The 17989-nt window shown below is 37.3% G+C and overlaps 2 protein-coding genes across 2 annotated transcripts in view; one reads left to right on the forward strand and one right to left on the reverse strand.

Moving 5' to 3' along the window:
• The window catches only part of fbl (pantothenate kinase 3 fbl), a 164572-nt gene extending 152446 nt beyond the window's left edge, over positions 1-12126 (reverse strand). Inside the window, exon 1 of the mRNA XM_081765679.1 lies at positions 11995-12126. The gene's annotated coding sequence lies outside the window, so the exon portion shown is untranslated. The remainder of the gene's footprint in view (positions 1-11994) is intronic.
• Positions 1-17989, forward strand: part of LOC145690601 (charged multivesicular body protein 7) — a 115330-nt gene that overhangs the window by 79175 nt on the left and 18166 nt on the right. The window contains exon 4 of the mRNA XM_081765659.1: positions 17430-17549. Within this exon, the coding sequence (XP_081621785.1) occupies positions 17430-17549 (120 nt within the window). The remainder of the gene's footprint in view (positions 1-17429; positions 17550-17989) is intronic.

Raw genomic sequence — 17989 nt, forward strand, 5'->3', positions numbered from 1 at the left:
TTTAAACATATCTCCCCTTCCATAAGCTGCACCGTCAAAGTGAAATGATAAAAACCACCCCAGGCTGAAACTTCTATATTGAAAATTCGATCGAGATCGGTCGGGTGGTTCAAGAGTTATGAAGTCACAAACATAGTTACTTTCAATTTTATAGTTTAGATTAAAAATTTGACATTTTTCAAAGGACTTTATTTCAAAAAAGTATCACATCGAATTGCATACATTGTTTCTAATAGATATAAAGATCATGGATATCTTAAACCATTCTGGAGTTATGAAAAAATATATTGCTTAAAATAACATATTTATGGGAACGTATGAATATAGCTTTATCAAATTTCATTGCCACAGAAGAAAATGACATTATGGGAACTTTTAAAAACAATTTTTTGAATTACTATGTTTCTATAACATTACAACAATACTTTTCAATAAGTTCTCGGAAGTGTTGCAAGGGTAAAAACAGTTTTTAAAATATCTCCATAACGGTTTGAAGAGTATAAATTGCTGAAGTTCATTACTACGATTCAGAAGAACACGAGTGATCGATGATTTGAAAAATAGAAGAAAATATTGGGAGCTGAAGCTCGAGAAACATTTCCAGGCCCAAACTGAAAATTAAGAAGAAAAGAAAGAAATAAAATACACCTCATTAGTCCCAGGACCTACCAAAAGGCAGAATACTTAATAACAATTACGTTTCAGTAGAGATTCGCAGATAGATATTTGATCGAGTAAGTGTTTTTGAGTTACGTCATGTGGCACTCAAACGTCGAGCTTCTTTTTATAGTCAGCTTTCTCCAAAATGGCTTAACACAGCTTGATTACGAATGTTTAGTTCATTGGCGGTTCTTACAAGCCGATCTTGCTCAACTTTTGCCAGAACATCCTCCACATTTTCTGTGATTGGTCGCCTACTTCAAGGAGCATCTTGAACATGAAAGATTTCCAAAACGGAAGCGACTGAAACATTTTTTGACTGTTGGTTTTGATAACGCTCGTATCTCGCCCATAAACAATACAAATTTATCCACAGGTCTGCTCCGCATTTGAGCCTTTATCGAATTAAAATTGTAAAATGAAATGCAGTTTTTAAAGTTTACTCATCTTCACGGCGCAATATCGTACGCCTGATTGTAAGAATTCCTACACTTTTTCCACATCTGCTACCTTCAATTATCAGATCTCAAACGATGTTAGGGCTCACCTGCTGCGACTCATACCACGAGATTTGAGAAACGCCAACCCGTGCGCAAAAGGCCTGATATTATAGCTATACAGGGAAAAGTAACGATGGTAAAATCGCTAATAACTAAAAATAAACTTTTCAGAAATAAAAATTATTTGTATACATACATAATTCTTGTAACTATTACTGCTAATGATATTTTATTAATAGTATTTTGGAAATTGTAATCTTATCAGTGTCTTTTTTTTAAGGGGGGGGGGAGAAACAGATATACTTCAAAGAAAGTATTACGCCATAAAAGTAAATTATTTATCTATGCAATTTGATAATGTATTTCCGACTTTTTTTAAATAATCGTTTTGAAAGCCGTATTGAAGTAAACACTTGTAGCTTTAAGTTATACCTTGGCACATTTTCTTAATCTCTGCTGGTATATTTCGGTCTTATCACATTCTCTTATTATGATAATGTTAATGTAAACCTTATCAAAGTTGCCAACCGCAGCGTAATTTTGAATGCGATTCTTGCAACTGGAGATAGGATCTATGGAAACGCTTGTAAAAGTGCTATTCTGGAAAATTGTAGGGAAATTTTCGGATGGAAAAAGCTATAGCACAAAGTTAATTATTTCTGTTGTGAATCTCGACTTCTGTCGCTTTTGCTGCTTCTCACGTTCCAAAACGGATGCTTCACAATAAAAAGTCGTAAAGTGAAATTGTCAGAAACTACTTCCTTCCTAGAGTTTTGTTTTTAGTCTCTCTATAAAAAGATGCATCGCATCGATAGCTTAATTTTGTTATGCTTTTAAAGAACCCCTTAGGGAACCGGGGTTTTTTGTGGTATTTTTTAGACTTTCAGTCAAGCAGCTACTGCATCGTCACTATTTATCCTAGGATCATGGTTCATACCTCATTCTCTTCAGAATGGAGCTAGCTTTCAAATGGTACCACTTGCATGCTCATACCGTATACCAGGAGAGGGAAAAGTGATGTCAAAGGGAAACTTTCGGAGGAATTTTTTTTCACATTTTGGGCCCCTCTAGAACGGCCCTGTGTGAACGTAGAAATCTCAAAAATATCTGATTAATAGTATTTGGTAGACTCAATGTGTGTGCCAAATTTCAAGTTTCTATCTTGAATACTAAGGGCGGGAGAAATTGTATCAAGAATCCCCACAATGCCCCAAATTACCGCAAAACACCATGGTCTCAGGTAAAAAATTTCCTGAGACATCTCTATTTACCCTAGGACTATAATCCGCCAATCATTCTCTTCAGAATAGAACTGCCTTTCAGGCGGTACCATTCACATGTCTCCATCATGTATCTAAGGCGGGAAAATCCCGAAAAAGGGATTTTTTGGTCTAAATATCCCTTTTTTCAACTTTTAGGCCCTCTGGATCCCCCCTGTTTTAACGCAGAAATCTGGGGAAAAATCTGTTAAATACTACTCGGTGGACTGAATGTTTGTGCAAAATTTTAATCTTCTACGTGCAAAAATAAGCCCACCAAGAAATAATGACGCAGGAAGGTGTGAAACCATACGTAAGGTCTTCTACAATGCCTCTGGACTTGAAAAAAAAAAAAAAAAAAAAACGGACGAAAAAGCTCAAATAGGAGAGTTAGAACGCAATGTACCATGAAACACCCGTATGGTACAAATTGTACCATTGGATCCCCAAAGGGAAGAATGACTACTCGTGGTCTCCTCGGCCTTCCACTTTAGAATTTTATCAGTTTATTTCGCAGTTGAACACTTAAATTATTATTATTATTATTATTATTATTATTATTATTATTATTATTATTATTATTATTATTATTATTATTATTATTATTATTATTATTATTATTATAGTTAATATTGAGAACTTGTGAATCGTGTACCAAAATTATAGATTTTTCGTATTTCAAAAAACCTTTCTTATAGTATCCTATAGTATTGTACCCACTCTTTTCTGTTAGGCAGCATGCTTCAAATTCTCATAAATATTAGTAATTTCCACAGCTTAATGTATTCTTTATAGAACAAGTTGATTTATCCATTTTTTCTTTTCTTTTTAATGGAGACATTATCAGCTACCTGACTCTTAAAATAAATTTAAATTATATAAAATTTGAAAATCGAAATGTAACACGATTTACCGAAGAATAACATAATTCTGAGTTGGAATTAGGTGGCAATATTGATCAAATCGTTTTTTCTTATCTCCTTGATAATTCCGATAAAGCAAATGGATTATATATGCTTTCATTACGGTTCAAGGTTTATAGTAATTAAGTAGGTGACGTATATCGTGTGTGTGTGTGTGTGTGTGTGTTCAATCACCTTTGATAGGGAGGAGCTATACATGAAATTCTTGTTATGTTATTTTGTGAAATATGTCAATATAAAGTAGGTAGATCATAGAGCATGTACTAATCGATTCTAAACTTATCTATTTCCCAGTATCTCATCTTATCTGAGCAAAACAAGTAAACAGAAACACGTAAAAATTCTGACTAGGAAATCTTAAAAATAAAATAATGTAAAAGCTACAAAAAATCACAAACGTATTATTCTACTGTTTTGCCCTTGTTCAGTGAGAATCAGGCGTCGCATACATCCAGAAATTTTTGGTGAGAGGGATCCAAGTTTTGAGGATTTCAATATTACAAGCTACTACGTCTGTGTAGTATTGAACGGGTATTATTCTGCGCCCGAAAATAGGATAAGTAATTATAAAATACTGCCACCTGTATTTTCAGGAAAAAGAAAATGGTAGAACTAAATCAATTTTATAAGAGAAAAAAACCCAGATGAAATGCAAGATCAAATTATCGTGCTATATCAATCATTTCCCTATGAAACAAGTGTAGTTTTATTGAGAAAGTGTACAAATTTATGTTGAGTGAGGAAGTTTCGGAGGGTCCAGATGCGGTGGATCTTCCGTGGATGTGCCCTTGGTGAGAATTATTTCCTAAGTAATACAAGGGGGCCTGCGGTGGCTCAGTGGTAGAGCGTTCACCTCTAGTATGTGGGGTCCCTGGTTCGATACCCACTCACACCATGTAAACGTTGTAGTGGACAAGCACCGTGTACGTGGCGTGTCTCGGAGTTCTCTTATTTCCTCCCACTTTCTTCATTTCATTCATTTCTCATCATCACCGTCTCCTTTAGCTTAACTGTGAGACGTAAAGCTAAAAGTTTTCATCTCAGTTTCATTGAAGTAATATAAATGCTTTGAAACTTGTAGCTCCATTTATTCCATTTCGAGTGACAGATTGACTCGAAATAATCCACGCATGCGATGTTCGGCTGCTAACGTTGGTGAAATTTTGTCTTGATCCATTTCCCTTCATCACCGTATCATCTGTTTAATCCCGCATGCTGGGAGAGAGAGGTCTAGTTGCCGCTATTTTACATATAGAATTTTTAAGTTTTGTAACAGATTCAAAACTCGAGTCATTTATTGTAGTGAGTTAGTATGATGTAGTTCTGAATGAGTTTGAATTCAGGATAGAGCTACTTCAGCTTTGGATGAAACAGAATGGTGTTTTAGGAACTGTCCCGGAAATATCACAACATCCGATCCTGGGTGCAGACCTTTATCTATTCTTTTAGCTCCACATGCACTTCTACTAGTTACATGAAGAATCATGTTATGTTAGTTCCGGGCTCCTAGTACTTGCGACAGTCGATCATCAACTATTTAGTAAATCATATATTAGACACACTATTTTGTAGGTGGGTCAAGTCAGGTGTCATGAATTCGAAGCGCGTGTGTGCCCTGCTCGACACTCAAAACTTTTCCATTCAACCATTTAATTCTTATCTTTGCCATTCCAAACAAGTTAGAATTATAGAATATGACTTAACTTTCTTATATATTTGTAGTATTTTATCGATTTATTGTCATATAATGAGATGTCTGGTAATAATATCCTAGTACACTTTTTAGTTGTTTTAAATTTACTGAGGGACGTCACAGTTGAAGCAAGGTCACCAAGCTTCCACCATTTGCCTCAATATACATTTGTGTTTGTCCCACGATAACTTTCATAATACGAAGGCGGAGTGAAAAGTTCTCGGCCTGACAATGAAAGACTGCGAATTTCACTTCAAAAATTATTTTATTTTTCGACATAATCTCCCTTAACTTCAGTACACTTGGTCCAGCGTTTCTTCAACATCAGTATTCCTTCCCGGAAGTGAGAGTCTGGAAGGTTGTGAAAATAGTCATCCACGACTCTCTGAACTTCTTCATTCGATGTGAAGCGCTTCCCAGAAAGAAAGTTCTTCAAGTTTGGGAGCAGATAGAAGCCCGATGCTGCCAAATCAGGAGAATATGGGGGATGGCCTGGCAAATCGTATCCCAAATCCTACAGTTTTCCCATCGCCAACGCACCCTTGTGCACAGGTGCGTTGTCCTAGTAAAAGATGATTTTCTTCTTCTTCAAGCCAGGCCTCTTCTGGCGAATTTTGGCATTCAGCTGGTCAAGAAGGTCGGAGTAATATTCGCCTGTAATTGTTCTCCCTTTTGCAAGGTAATCAGTTAATAGGATCCCTTTCGCATCCCAAAACACACTGGTCATGACCTTTCCGGCCGATACGATCGTCTTCTCTTTCTTCGACGCTGCATCACCGGCTTCCACCCGCTGCCTGGACTGCTGTTTCATTTCTGGCGTGTAGTGGTGAACCCATGTCTCATCCATTGTCACAAATCGCCGTACAAAATCGGTCGGATCCCTTTTGAATCGATCCAAAGATTGCTGCGAAAATCGTTTTCGCATTTGCTTTTGGTCGGCAGTCAGCAAATGCGGCACCCATCTTGCGCAGAACTTCCGCATCCCTAGTTCTTTGTGCAAGATGTTTCGCACCCGTTCCTCCGATATCCCCACACTCTCAGCTATCTCACTTTCACTCGCCTGTCGTCCAACACGATATCATGCATTTTTTCGATTGTTTCCGGTGTGGTTGCAGTTTTCGACCTTCCTTCACGTGGGTCATCTTCGAGGGATGTGCGAGCACGTTTAAATTCAGCTGTCCGCTTTTAACAGTTGACATAGAAGGAGCAGAGGCCCCGTAAACTTTTGTCAACTTCGGATGAATTTCCGTAGGGGTTAATCCATCCAAAACGAAAAAAAAAAAATGATTACCGTACGATATTCAAGTTTATCCATTTTCACAACTAACACGCAAGACGTCTAACTGCAACAATGCCTGCACACAAACTACTTGAGAGAACAAGTTGACATTTCTTATACGAACCACTGAAAAGCGCCCCCAGGCAAGAACAAAAAAGTTTGCTAATTGGAGTGTCATGTCTGGGTCAGACCGAGGACTTTTCAGCCCGCCCTCGTATGTATCCAATTGGAATGAAATCTACTGTGTGTTTGTTTGAAACATTGGAAATAAGTCTGCTACCAAGTTGATATTTCTGAAAAATTAGGTGTTGAAAGAGGAGTAAAATCAACCCCAAGTTAAAAGTTTCCTCATTTACGTAATATAACAAAATCAATTTTCCATTATAACTCTTGTAAATACTAATCGATTTTTAATTAAATGTGGTACATATTCGTTAAGGCTTATCGATCCTCTCTTACTTTGAGTTGAAAGGAATAAATTCATTTTAACTTGGAAGTTTCCGGACATGGATATGTAATCGGATTAAAAAAAAAAAAAAAACTATTTTTCGACATAACTTTTCATAAAGAAATATTCGATAGTGATGTAATATGGCGTATATTTTCTTCGAGGCTTCCTAATCATCGCCATTACTTGAGGTTGTAATAGATCAAGAATATGGGTGTAAGTTTACCACCTAGTTTTTTTTTTTTTTTAAGTTAACAATATATTGTTTAAAAGTAATTAATATAGCACTATTGTGTTTGAAACTTAAAAGATTGGGCAAATTCACCACTTGTTTTTAAATAGTTTGAACTACAAACACTGGAGATTTTTCTAACTTCGTTTTCCCTCCTTAAATTTTCCTTTTCTTTAGTTTTAAATGCTATGAAGTTCTAAGTTAAAGTGCATAACAAACCATGCATTCACTACTACTACCCCTGCTGAGAATGCTCTGCAAGAATGACAAGTCCATCTACAAGGACACATCTATATATACACACTTATATAAATATAGAATTAGGGCCACAGTGGCAGAGAACGCTCACTTCTGCTGCGTGGGGTTCCTTGTTCGATTCGACATCGCGCCAAGTGGACTTTTTGGTGGACAGACACCAGTGCGTGGGGTTTCCAGTTTCCTCCCACTTTCTTTATTTCTATCATTTCATTCATTGTCGTAATGACCATCTTCCTTATAGAGCGGACCTTTTAAATTTTATTTAATTTCAAATCCAGGAATTTGTGTGGGAACGTGTGCGCATCATTTGTCGATTCCTCTGATAGAAGTTATCATTAGTCACAAGAGCAAACTTTTAAGAATTGCTCTGATCATTCTTTTTGCCCAGTTTCCCACTTGAGTGGCAGGGCTTCTCCTCGCATGACATGAAATGAAGTTTCTAGTTTTAAGTATATATCCCCCGTAGGGTAAAAAAGACGAGTGAAAAATGAAAAGTGAATGATTAAGAAACAATTGGTGGGAAGGCAGAGGATAAGCGTGAGAAAACCCGAGGACACGATTATGTTCTTCACAAACTCACATGCCGTAGGATCGAATCAGGGAATTTTCGCATCTGCCACTGAAACAGCATGTGAGATAAATATCAAGTTTCACCTCCAACATTTAAATCTCGATAATTCAAAGATTTTGTTGCAATTCCTGATTTTGAAAATCATTCATTATGTCATTCAAACCATGACACAAATCGGTATATTCGTAATTCAAAAGAGAAGAAGAATAGAATTTCGTGCATATAAAAACCTGTAACATTTTACACTCATATCCAATTTGTGTTTCATCTCGATCAGAAAAATGAACTAAAATGCATTTATATAGTACTTATTATGGTAAGTCCGTTTTGCTGATTGATTGTACGTTGTGGCTAAGCGAACATACGCAATGGCCAAACATTGTTAATGCACAATTTTGATTTCTCTATATCTGGGTCATCTAACACTGATAAAACACTATTATTGGATTTTAAAAATATGCGTGTTCAGATTCAGATTTGGTCTGGGGAGAAAATATTTGATTAATAAGGAAATGATTTCGTGTATTCCTATCATTCCAGAAATGTTTATGGTATACGGAAATCGTTAGTTACATTTTTAAAATGTTAGTACAATCAGTGGATTTACTCTGTTTTTCACCTAGATTAGGCTTATGTACGTATATCCAAGACGCTTCCGTTGAAGAACCCTGGAGTCAATGATTACATGCTAATCTTCAGCGATTATGTCCTATGGGCTAAATGACATGGATGATAAATGAATGTGAATGATAGCATGATAGAAGAATAGCTAGAAAGAAGATAATAAAAGGAAAGAATAGCTAGAAAGAAGATAATAAAAGGAAAGTAAGGGAATCCCGAGAAACCCTGTAGACACGATTTTGTCCACCTCAACTTGCATAGCCTAGGATCCAACGAAGAACCCCTCATATCAGAACAAAGTGCTATAACTAAGCCACCATTCTTCCTTAAACGTGAAAAAGTCTTGAATTTTAAAACATGCCAGCAATTGTGAGTCCCTTACCTGGCGAAGGAGAAATTGTTGGGTAGTTAGTGGTGGAAGAGTGAGACTTACTTTCTCGAAGCAAATCGAACACGTGTCCCATTTTTTTAGACTTCGAAACGATGCCATGCTTAAGTATGCGAAGACTTATAGGAAGAATATGACCGTTTATCGAGAGACTGTTATCGATATGGATTCAGCGTCCCCATATAAGTTCAAAATATGAAACGTGCAACTTACTTGCTGTCTTTGTGTTTGTGTTGTATGTTTGAATTTTTTTAAGGGTAAGGACATGTGAAAAGAGCTATCATTTGGGCAGTTCAGTGGATAAACTTTAAAAAAAATCTCAGTCAAGACTCGTTATCATTTAATTATATGTAGGGCTAGATTAACTCATCTGAAAGCCCGGGACTAGAAAAAATATGTGGCCTCTGCTTACTTCGCCTAAGACATTTCTGTGAAAGTACAGTAGGAAACTTTATGAAATATGTTTCACATTTTTGGTCATATTTTGTTTTATGATGATTGTATCTTTATGATTTTTTTTAGATAACCAGTTGAGATTTTAATCAGAGTCCCTGTCCATATGGAGGCTAGGGGCTACAGCCCCGTTAAGCACCCCTTAATCCGGCTCTGATTACATGGAGAGAAATCGTTCAGATATCTGAAGTAGAGGTCCTTCCATCACTCTTTCCAACATAATAGGAATGGAAAAAATCTTTCAGTTTAACGTCCCACGATTATGCCCTTTAGGTTAAGGGAAACAATGATGGTGAAAGAATTGGTGGAATGAGGATGTGGAAAGGAACGAGGAAACCCACAGACACAATGCTGTTCACCACAAACTTACTTGGCCGGGTATCGAACCAGGAACCTCACACACCAGAGGTAAGCACTCTACCACTGAGGCATTGTGGCCCGCTATAATATGAATGGAGCAAGGCCCTATACCGCAGATAGCAATTCAGACATATTATTAAAAAAAAAAAAAACTTTTTTTGTAGCTCACTTCGGTGCATAGAGCATTTGTTATTTATTCTAATTGGAAGTAGATATCACGAAGATCATCGATGAGCACTTTCCTGAGCGACTGCTGTCATGCACTTCCACACACTTACGAAGTTTTATTCATTTTCATTGATGTTGTAATGTGTAGTACTGGACATTTTAACCACGATACTCTTTTGCTTTCATTGAAGTTGTTTGGATCATTTCAATGACATTTCGTTGTCATTCAAGCATGTAGCTATTTCATCACTGTCGTATTTTTTCTTTCTTTTCAGTATATTCCAATTGTCTGTAAAAGAACTTTCTTGTGGTGTTTTGTGATAGTTTTTTTGAGAAAGCGAATAGACAGGCAGTCTGGATTTATGATATAGATCTCTCCGTGACTTCCTTACATGATAATCGTTTACCGGAAGCTTTATTGATAAAGCTTCAACGAACTTCATTGGCTTAAAGGAACTCTCTCGTAATTAAATTGCTAACTTCTTGCCGTGCGCGGGACACCCGGAATTAAATTCTCGTGGTAACTCATGCGGTTCGGATCCTACTGTAGATTCACGTTCCGTGTATCTTCGTTATTGAAACGGAATTTTAACTTCAAACAGACAGTGCATTGGTTAGTTTCGACTTTTTTAAGTATACACATGTAAATAACTGATTGACGGTTACACATATGATAGGTAAATGGAAGTAATAATTCGTCATTTAAATATTTTTCAATATTGAAAAAATGCTTTGATTGTATTTTCGTCAATATTTATACAGTAGTAGTGTTTGTTTTTATCTGGCTCATCATTCCTTTCAGTGGCGCAACCAGCTCTGAGCTCAGGGCGCCTAGGCCCTCCCGAAACTAACCTGCCCTATCTTATACAGCAGCGCTGCAGACAAATTTTGGTGAAATTTAAAAAAAAAAAAACATTATTGCTTGGTAGTCTTGGCCCCCTCCCCGAAATAAAATCCTGGTTGCGCCACTGTTTCCGTTCCTAACAGTGACTGGCGTGGGAGACCTGGGTTCGATTCCTGGCGGGAGCTCATGTGGTTCGGATTCCACGTTAATCAATAGGTCCCGTCTCATGTAGCCTTGCTGCTAAAAAGGGACGTTAAACTCAAAATCAACTCAACTCCTAATAGTGACCACTGTATGATTTTGAAATGGTCGTTTTTATTTTTGAAAGAATAAAGAACGCAATCTTGCAGGTAGAAAACTTGATCAACAGAAATTCCTAAGATTCCTAAGTCGGCAACTGTTCCACATTAATATGCGGTACATATTTCAGAATTGTTGTTAATCATATTGTTTTAATACATTTAAACTGTTGACCAGGGTTAATGACACTTAGTAAAATCATATAAACAAAGATGCACCTTTTAATAACATCTGTTACCTTCATTCATGAAGGACACTAGTTTCCATAATTTTATATTTGTAGAATTTAAATGAAAATTTGAGGGTTTAAAGTTCACAGATTAACTGTAGGCTCCATAATATTTCGCTTGAGAGAGTACGTCCGATGTCCATTGGGAATAATTGTTAAGGAGAGTCGGTAAATCACTGACGAAGAATTCCATTTACGATAACGGTCTTGTTATTGAGTTCAGAGAGGCTTGTCACTCCCTTTCACCATCGAGGCTGTATGAAATGTGTACATTACAAATTACCGTTGGATCCGAACTACATGATCTCCCGTCGGGAATCGATCCCAGAACTTCAACGTAACGGGAGAAAAATTAATCATTTAGTCACGAAGAAGAGTATGTGTGAAAGAATTAGTAAAGGTTGTATGAGGTCTAACTCCAGGCAAAAGTTTATTATTCATTTTAATTAATCATCCGTCTCGACAGGTCTCGTTACCCTAAACGTGGGACGTAAAATTAGAAATCTCGTTTATTAATTTAGCTTTGTCAAAAAACTTAAAACTAGGGAACCAATGTGTGGACTTCTCTTAAAACTCGATTTATTCATGTTGCTGCAAACTATAATCAATTTGGCCCATTTGTCTAAATGTCATTCTTATTAAGATAGTTGTCTTGGCGATCTACAATAGAACAGATTGTATCGTAAAAGTTGAATTGATTACTTTTGTGTTTAAATGTCTTGGCGTCAAATTATCTGATACAACAAAAGTCAAAATTAAATCTGTTAATAACTAGAAACAGCAAAAGAAAACAAAACTAAATACTTACGGACAATATAAGGTGAACTACCAGCGAGAGCGGAAGAGTTTTTAGTGAGCGCAGTGGAACTTCCCGAAGAGAAACCGCGTTCTGTTCTCGTTCAGTCTTCAACATGAGTAGCCGAGCAGTGTTGCCAACGGCAGCGGTTTCCCGCTAAATCTGGTGGTTTTACGATCGTGTCTAGCAATGAAAATTGGCTGGCAGCGGGGCAGCGGGAAATCTAGCTTTTTTTAAAAAAAAAATATTTGCAACGTATTTCAAAACATGTTACTTTTTGATAAAATGTGTTACTGTTGCATTTTTTCTTATTTAGGTATTGGACGAGTGTATTACAGATGCTTGCGAATTACCTGTGTACTATAGAAGTGGTATGTGGCAATGTTGCTCTCGGGACGTGGTAGGTTGGCAACGTTATCTTTTTTCGAAATCAACGGGACAATCTCGTTCAATCGAGACGTATGCTCGTCCCTTTCGTTCTTTCACTGAATATGATTATTCCGAATTAAGCATCCTAGACGGCCTAATTTTGTTTGAATGAAGACTCTTGTTCCCGCTACCACTTCCCGTCAATTAATAGTTGTTAGTTGACAGTTCTGTGGTCGGTCGTTTCTTTTTCCGGTTTATGCGGACTTGTGCTACTTTTAGTGTTTCTTGACTACATCATTGTGTGGTGTAACAATGGGACGAACAAGAGCAAGTTATTCTCAAAAATTTAGAAAAGACTGGCTAAATGATCCAAATTTGAAAGACTGGGTATTGGAAATTGAGGAAGATCGTAGGTAGCTCGGTGCAAATACTGCAAGTGCAATTTGAAAGCAATTTTTTGTGATCTTATAGCACATAGCAAAACTAAAAAAAAGATGTAAGTGCAGCTGAACCTTTTAGTTCAAATAAACAAAAGAAAATAGAATTCCACGTTTCTTTTGACACTGCTCGAGTCGAGGCAGGGTTAGCTTTATTTACCGCGTGTCATTGTTCTATTAGAAGCATTGACCATCTTAGTGAATTGTGCAAACGCTATTTCCAAGTAAAAGAGGTACACTTACATCATATTAAGTGTAGTGCTATGATCAAGAATATTTTATTTCCATAGTTTAAGGAGAGTCTTCGGAAAGACATTGGTAACTATGACTATAGCATTCTTCTTGATGAATCAACAGATATTGGTGTAGTCAAACAGCTAGGTTTATGTATCATTTACTATTCTGATGCACGTCCTACTGTCGTGTCTACTTACTTAGGAATTTACGAGTTACAATCGGCTGATGCTAATTCAATTGTGAATGTACTAAAAGTAGCTTTGAAAGATTTCGAGCTTGATTTGAAGAAACTACGCGGTTTAGGGACTAATAATGCTAATGTCATGGTGGGAGTTAATAATGGTGTGTACTAAATTTTAAAAATGAAATCAATCATCTCGTGTTAGTTCGTTGTGTTTGTCATTCTGTGCAAATGGGAAGAGAGATGGTGGATGGTATTCTTACTACTCGTGCAGGGTTGAGACGGCTCGGGAAGTGCTGCCATGGTTTCGATTTACCATTTCCATATTACAAAACATTCATACTATGACAAATGCAACGTACTCCAATGTACAAGTTGAAGACGACGAATTGGAGGATGAATTAACTCTATTAATTAATTAGTGGTAAGTACTTCTGTGCTTTAATTCTTTTAGTGCATAGATTGGAATTAATTAAAATATGCAGCTTTTTCAGGTGTAGCGGAATTTTTAGCTATATTTGTAGATCGCGATATTTTTTGGTGGAATTCTGGCGGTTTTGGTTTTCAATTTAGCGGGATTTTGTGCAAACTCGTTGGCAACACTGTAGCCGAGTAGAGTGCATCACGAGAGGTGGACGTAACGAGCCACAACACATCACGAACGTGACGTCAGACTCTAGTGAGAGGCGCAGACTACAATGTCAAGGTAGTCAGTCAATGAGTGACATAACCAGCACGTATCACGTCAGAATCAAAAGAGAAAATTCAGTCATAAGCTTAATTGTTGAAGACGTTTCTGGAAGTGTCAGTTCTTTATTAATTTGAGAATCACGTTTTATACATTCACATTAAAAGTGTCCATCATATACGTATATATTGTGTTGATGATAAAATTTTCCATCTAGTAGTGTCTCATTTTCAATATAGCCTACCGTTAAACAAATTAGTGGATATATACATCAGTTGTTTTAATTATGTTTAACCTCAGTGGTGACACCAGCAGTAATTTCTTTCAGGGTGGGGAATGGGGGATTAGGAGTGAATTTTGGAAAGCAATTCCTTTCAGACTTCTAAACTATGATGTGCTGATTCGATCCCAGCTCGCGTCAAGTGAACTTTATGATGAACAAACACCGTGTGTGTGGGTTTCCTCGGGGTTCTCCCACTTTCTTCATTCCACCATTTCATTCATTTCTCATCATCATTGTCTCTGTTAGCCTAACCGGCATAATCGTGGGACGTAAAATTGAAAGATTCCATTTCATTTACAGAACTGCTTCGTATGTACTTCTATCCATCAACAGGTGTAATAGTAAAAACGATAAGTTATCGAGATGCGGTTTTGTGCAATTGATTCAGTGTTCCAAAAATAGGTCCCATATCCATTAACTCTATTCAAACCGGAAGTGGTTCAAATTAGCCATTTTCAGTTTCAACGCTTATCATCATAGAACGAAAACGGCAACAGCGAGATTTTTTTCAAACGATCCAGCGTCTCAACACACTACCAAATCTATCTACAACACTCTACTAAAACTGGAACTGGTTGAAATTTACTAGTACGTCCTGTTTCAACTCTGATTTCCATAGGGCAAAAACTGAGAGATATCGAGAAGTATTTATTTGCAATCGATTGGGAGGAACCCATCTGTTTCCTCCCTTAACACTATTCAAACCGGAAGTGGTTAAAATTAATAACTTCCAGTTTCAATATTTATCATCACAAAACGAAAACGGTAACAGATACCGAGAAGCGGTTTCATGCAAACGATTCAGCATCTCAAGACAACATATCGTGACTATATATAACACTCTACCAAAACCGGAAGTGGTTCAAATTTGTTATTACGGTTTCAATACTGATTTCCATAGAGTGAAAACAGTAAGAGATATGGAGATGCGGCTTCTGCGAGCGATTCAGCGTCCCAAGAATAGGTCTAATCTCCTCCGTTGAAGCTGTATTTAAACCAAAAGTAGTTTAGTTCTGATTTCTACATTTATCGCCATAGAACAAAATAGTAGTAAATAGCCACAAATGGCTTTCTGCAATCGATTCATTATCTCATGAGAACATATCACAATCCGCAACACTTTACCAACTGGTCTCTATGTAATGGCACTAACCTACTAGAAATGTCCAGAACTGGTTCCTTGTGGAACCGGTTTTCGGCTCTAAACGGATCCGGTTCCGAAACCGGGTTTTCGGATCCAAGTCTGGAACCGGTTCTGAAAACCGAATCTCCAAGAAGCGGAACTTTGTGGCCATCCCTACGCTAAACCCGAGGTGCTGGTAGGAAGTGAACAGTGCTAGATGAAATGGTAGAAGCGACAGGCAGGCGCCCAGGCGGCGGCCGCATGTATCTTTGGCTAAACAGGCAACCTGACAAACTCATTTGGCTAAATACCTACTGGTGGACCAAAAATTTTTTTCTGGGTGGCACAAGCGGGTGTGGGCGGGGAGGACACAAGCGCGTGGTCCTCTTTGCAGTGTTTTGAAGGTGAACTTTGAGCCTCCTTTACGGGTCTTTGGGGCTTTCGTATCCAGGTCTGGAACAGGTTCCTAAGATCCGGTTTTGGAACGGTATTTTCGGATCCAGGTCTGGAACCGGATCGTTGTGGCCATCCCTAGAAACTACCACAGCCTATTAGGTAGATCCACGCCTCATGAAGAATAACAACAAACTTCCACCTATCACTTGCTAGGTGACGTTGATATAGCCTCCAGCAGCTCCTTTTTCGCTCAGCCATGTGACGGATTGACGGCGTGTACACTGCTCTTGCGAACGATCATGGGGCGTAAATCCCTGTGAGTGGTGCGGTTGATGTTGCACCTGTGGTGTACGGCATTTGTTGGCCATCCCACGATGTGTGAGAGTTTTCGTAAATCCCCTACACCAAACCATCCGCAATAGCAATGGGATCCTCTTCACGGGAGGCCGGTTTCTAGCTGCTCACGTCGGTGTGGTGAACCTAGGGTTCTGTGCCGGAAATTTCCGTATAATACTATTCTTGAAATTACAAGATCTACAAAAATTACACACTTTACACATTTCTACGATGCGCGATGCCGTGCCACACTGCTTTATTGGGCGATTAGTGATATACTGTTGCTTGCCTCATGGCAATCTCACGGCAATCTCACGGCGATTGGTTGCGCATGCGCGGTACAGATGCATATTGACTTCGGCTCAATATAAATGAACCAACCTCTGTATTAAATACTATCTATGTAACTGCATGAGGTACTTATCTAAGCAGTTTTTCGAAATAAAGGCTTTTGAAAAAGTCAAATTTTCAATCCCTTGTAACTATTCGTATTCATTCGAAATCATGAACATAATATTAGACACTAAAGTACTTTGAATATGCATTGTCGCGTTTTTCGCACTTGTGATACTGCAGCGTCCTAGTCTTAGTTTGCAGCGCTGAATAGTAAATGTAGCATTGTGGATTTTTGTTTTAACATTCAAATTCGAAATGTATAATAACCTGACGTAATACCATTTTAAAAAATAGAACTTTATGTTGGGTTGGAATACTGTTCACCTTGTGGTATCGCAGAGTATGCCAAACGATGTTCTCCTGCTGATATTTATATGGTACAAATTTTCCTCATATTTTGTTAATTAGTTTAATATATATTCCAAGGAAATACAGCACATCCAACTGTAAGCGCGATTGAAAGAAAATATAGTGAAAGTTTAATTGTATAAACTTTATTTTATCGCTATGCAGTAACAGATTGACGAGTAATGTGAATCTTCCTGTGAAATATACAAATAGCCTTTTTTTTTTTTTTTTTTTTCAAAGTCTGTTACATGGTAGGTAACTGTAGTGTATCCTTTTTTTTTCACCTCCCAACATATGAAATTCCTAAATCACACCAGATATTGTGTTTTATTTATTACTGTTGTGTAACAGTTGTCATATATATTATAACAAACTACCATCCTTGTATAATAAATTATATTTATAAATCCGTAGAAAAATATCAGCTCACATATTTTGCTGAAATCTGCGAGAAAATAAATATTTGTTACGGAAAATGTAGTTAGGTGTTGTAAATTTTTCAGATTTTTGCAATTTTCTCTTGTGTATTTCTGGTTAATTGTGTATATCTTGTAAGCTTAGTGCTTTATTCATAAAATGTATAGCGGTAACGTTTGTACTAACTGTGTGTGTATATATTAGTACCTAATATTCAGTTGTGTTCATTGCAACAGGCCAAACTCAGTTTAAGGAAGAAGAAAGGGTTGGAGATATGTATAGAAAAGAGAGCAACAGCTTTGGAAAATGTTCAGCAGTTACTTTACAAGATTAAAGAAGCCGAGTCAGATAGTAAGGTAAGGAATGCTGCTTTCGAGCTCCTTAAGAATTCTTACTGTAATGAAATAATAAATATAAATGCTCCCAACTTGCTTTGGATTTTTTTCCACTTGAAATTAAAATGTGGTAGTCTTTTCTGACGATCTAGTTTACTGCTAACTGTTTTTGAATTACGAAAGAGAGCTTTAAGATTTATGGCGGAGAATATACTTCGACATTCTTGTAAACATATTTTAAATACATTAGTATGTTACTTGTTCTCTGTCTCTTTCTGTCTCTCTCTCTTTCTTTGTTGTTGACCGTGGCCAACTACCACTTCTTATCTGTATGTCGAAATGCTCACGATGCACGTGAAACAATGCTGTGGACAATACACAACTCCTGGGAGCCACTCATTACACTTCGTATTTTTCCAGTTTTTCGATGATATTTCTCGTGTGGAAGTCATCCAGATGAT

This window comes from Thermobia domestica, chromosome 1, assembly GCF_964235325.1.
Source record: "Thermobia domestica chromosome 1, izTheDome1.hap1.1, whole genome shotgun sequence".
NCBI classification, from domain to species: Eukaryota; Metazoa; Arthropoda; class Insecta; order Zygentoma; family Lepismatidae; genus Thermobia; species Thermobia domestica.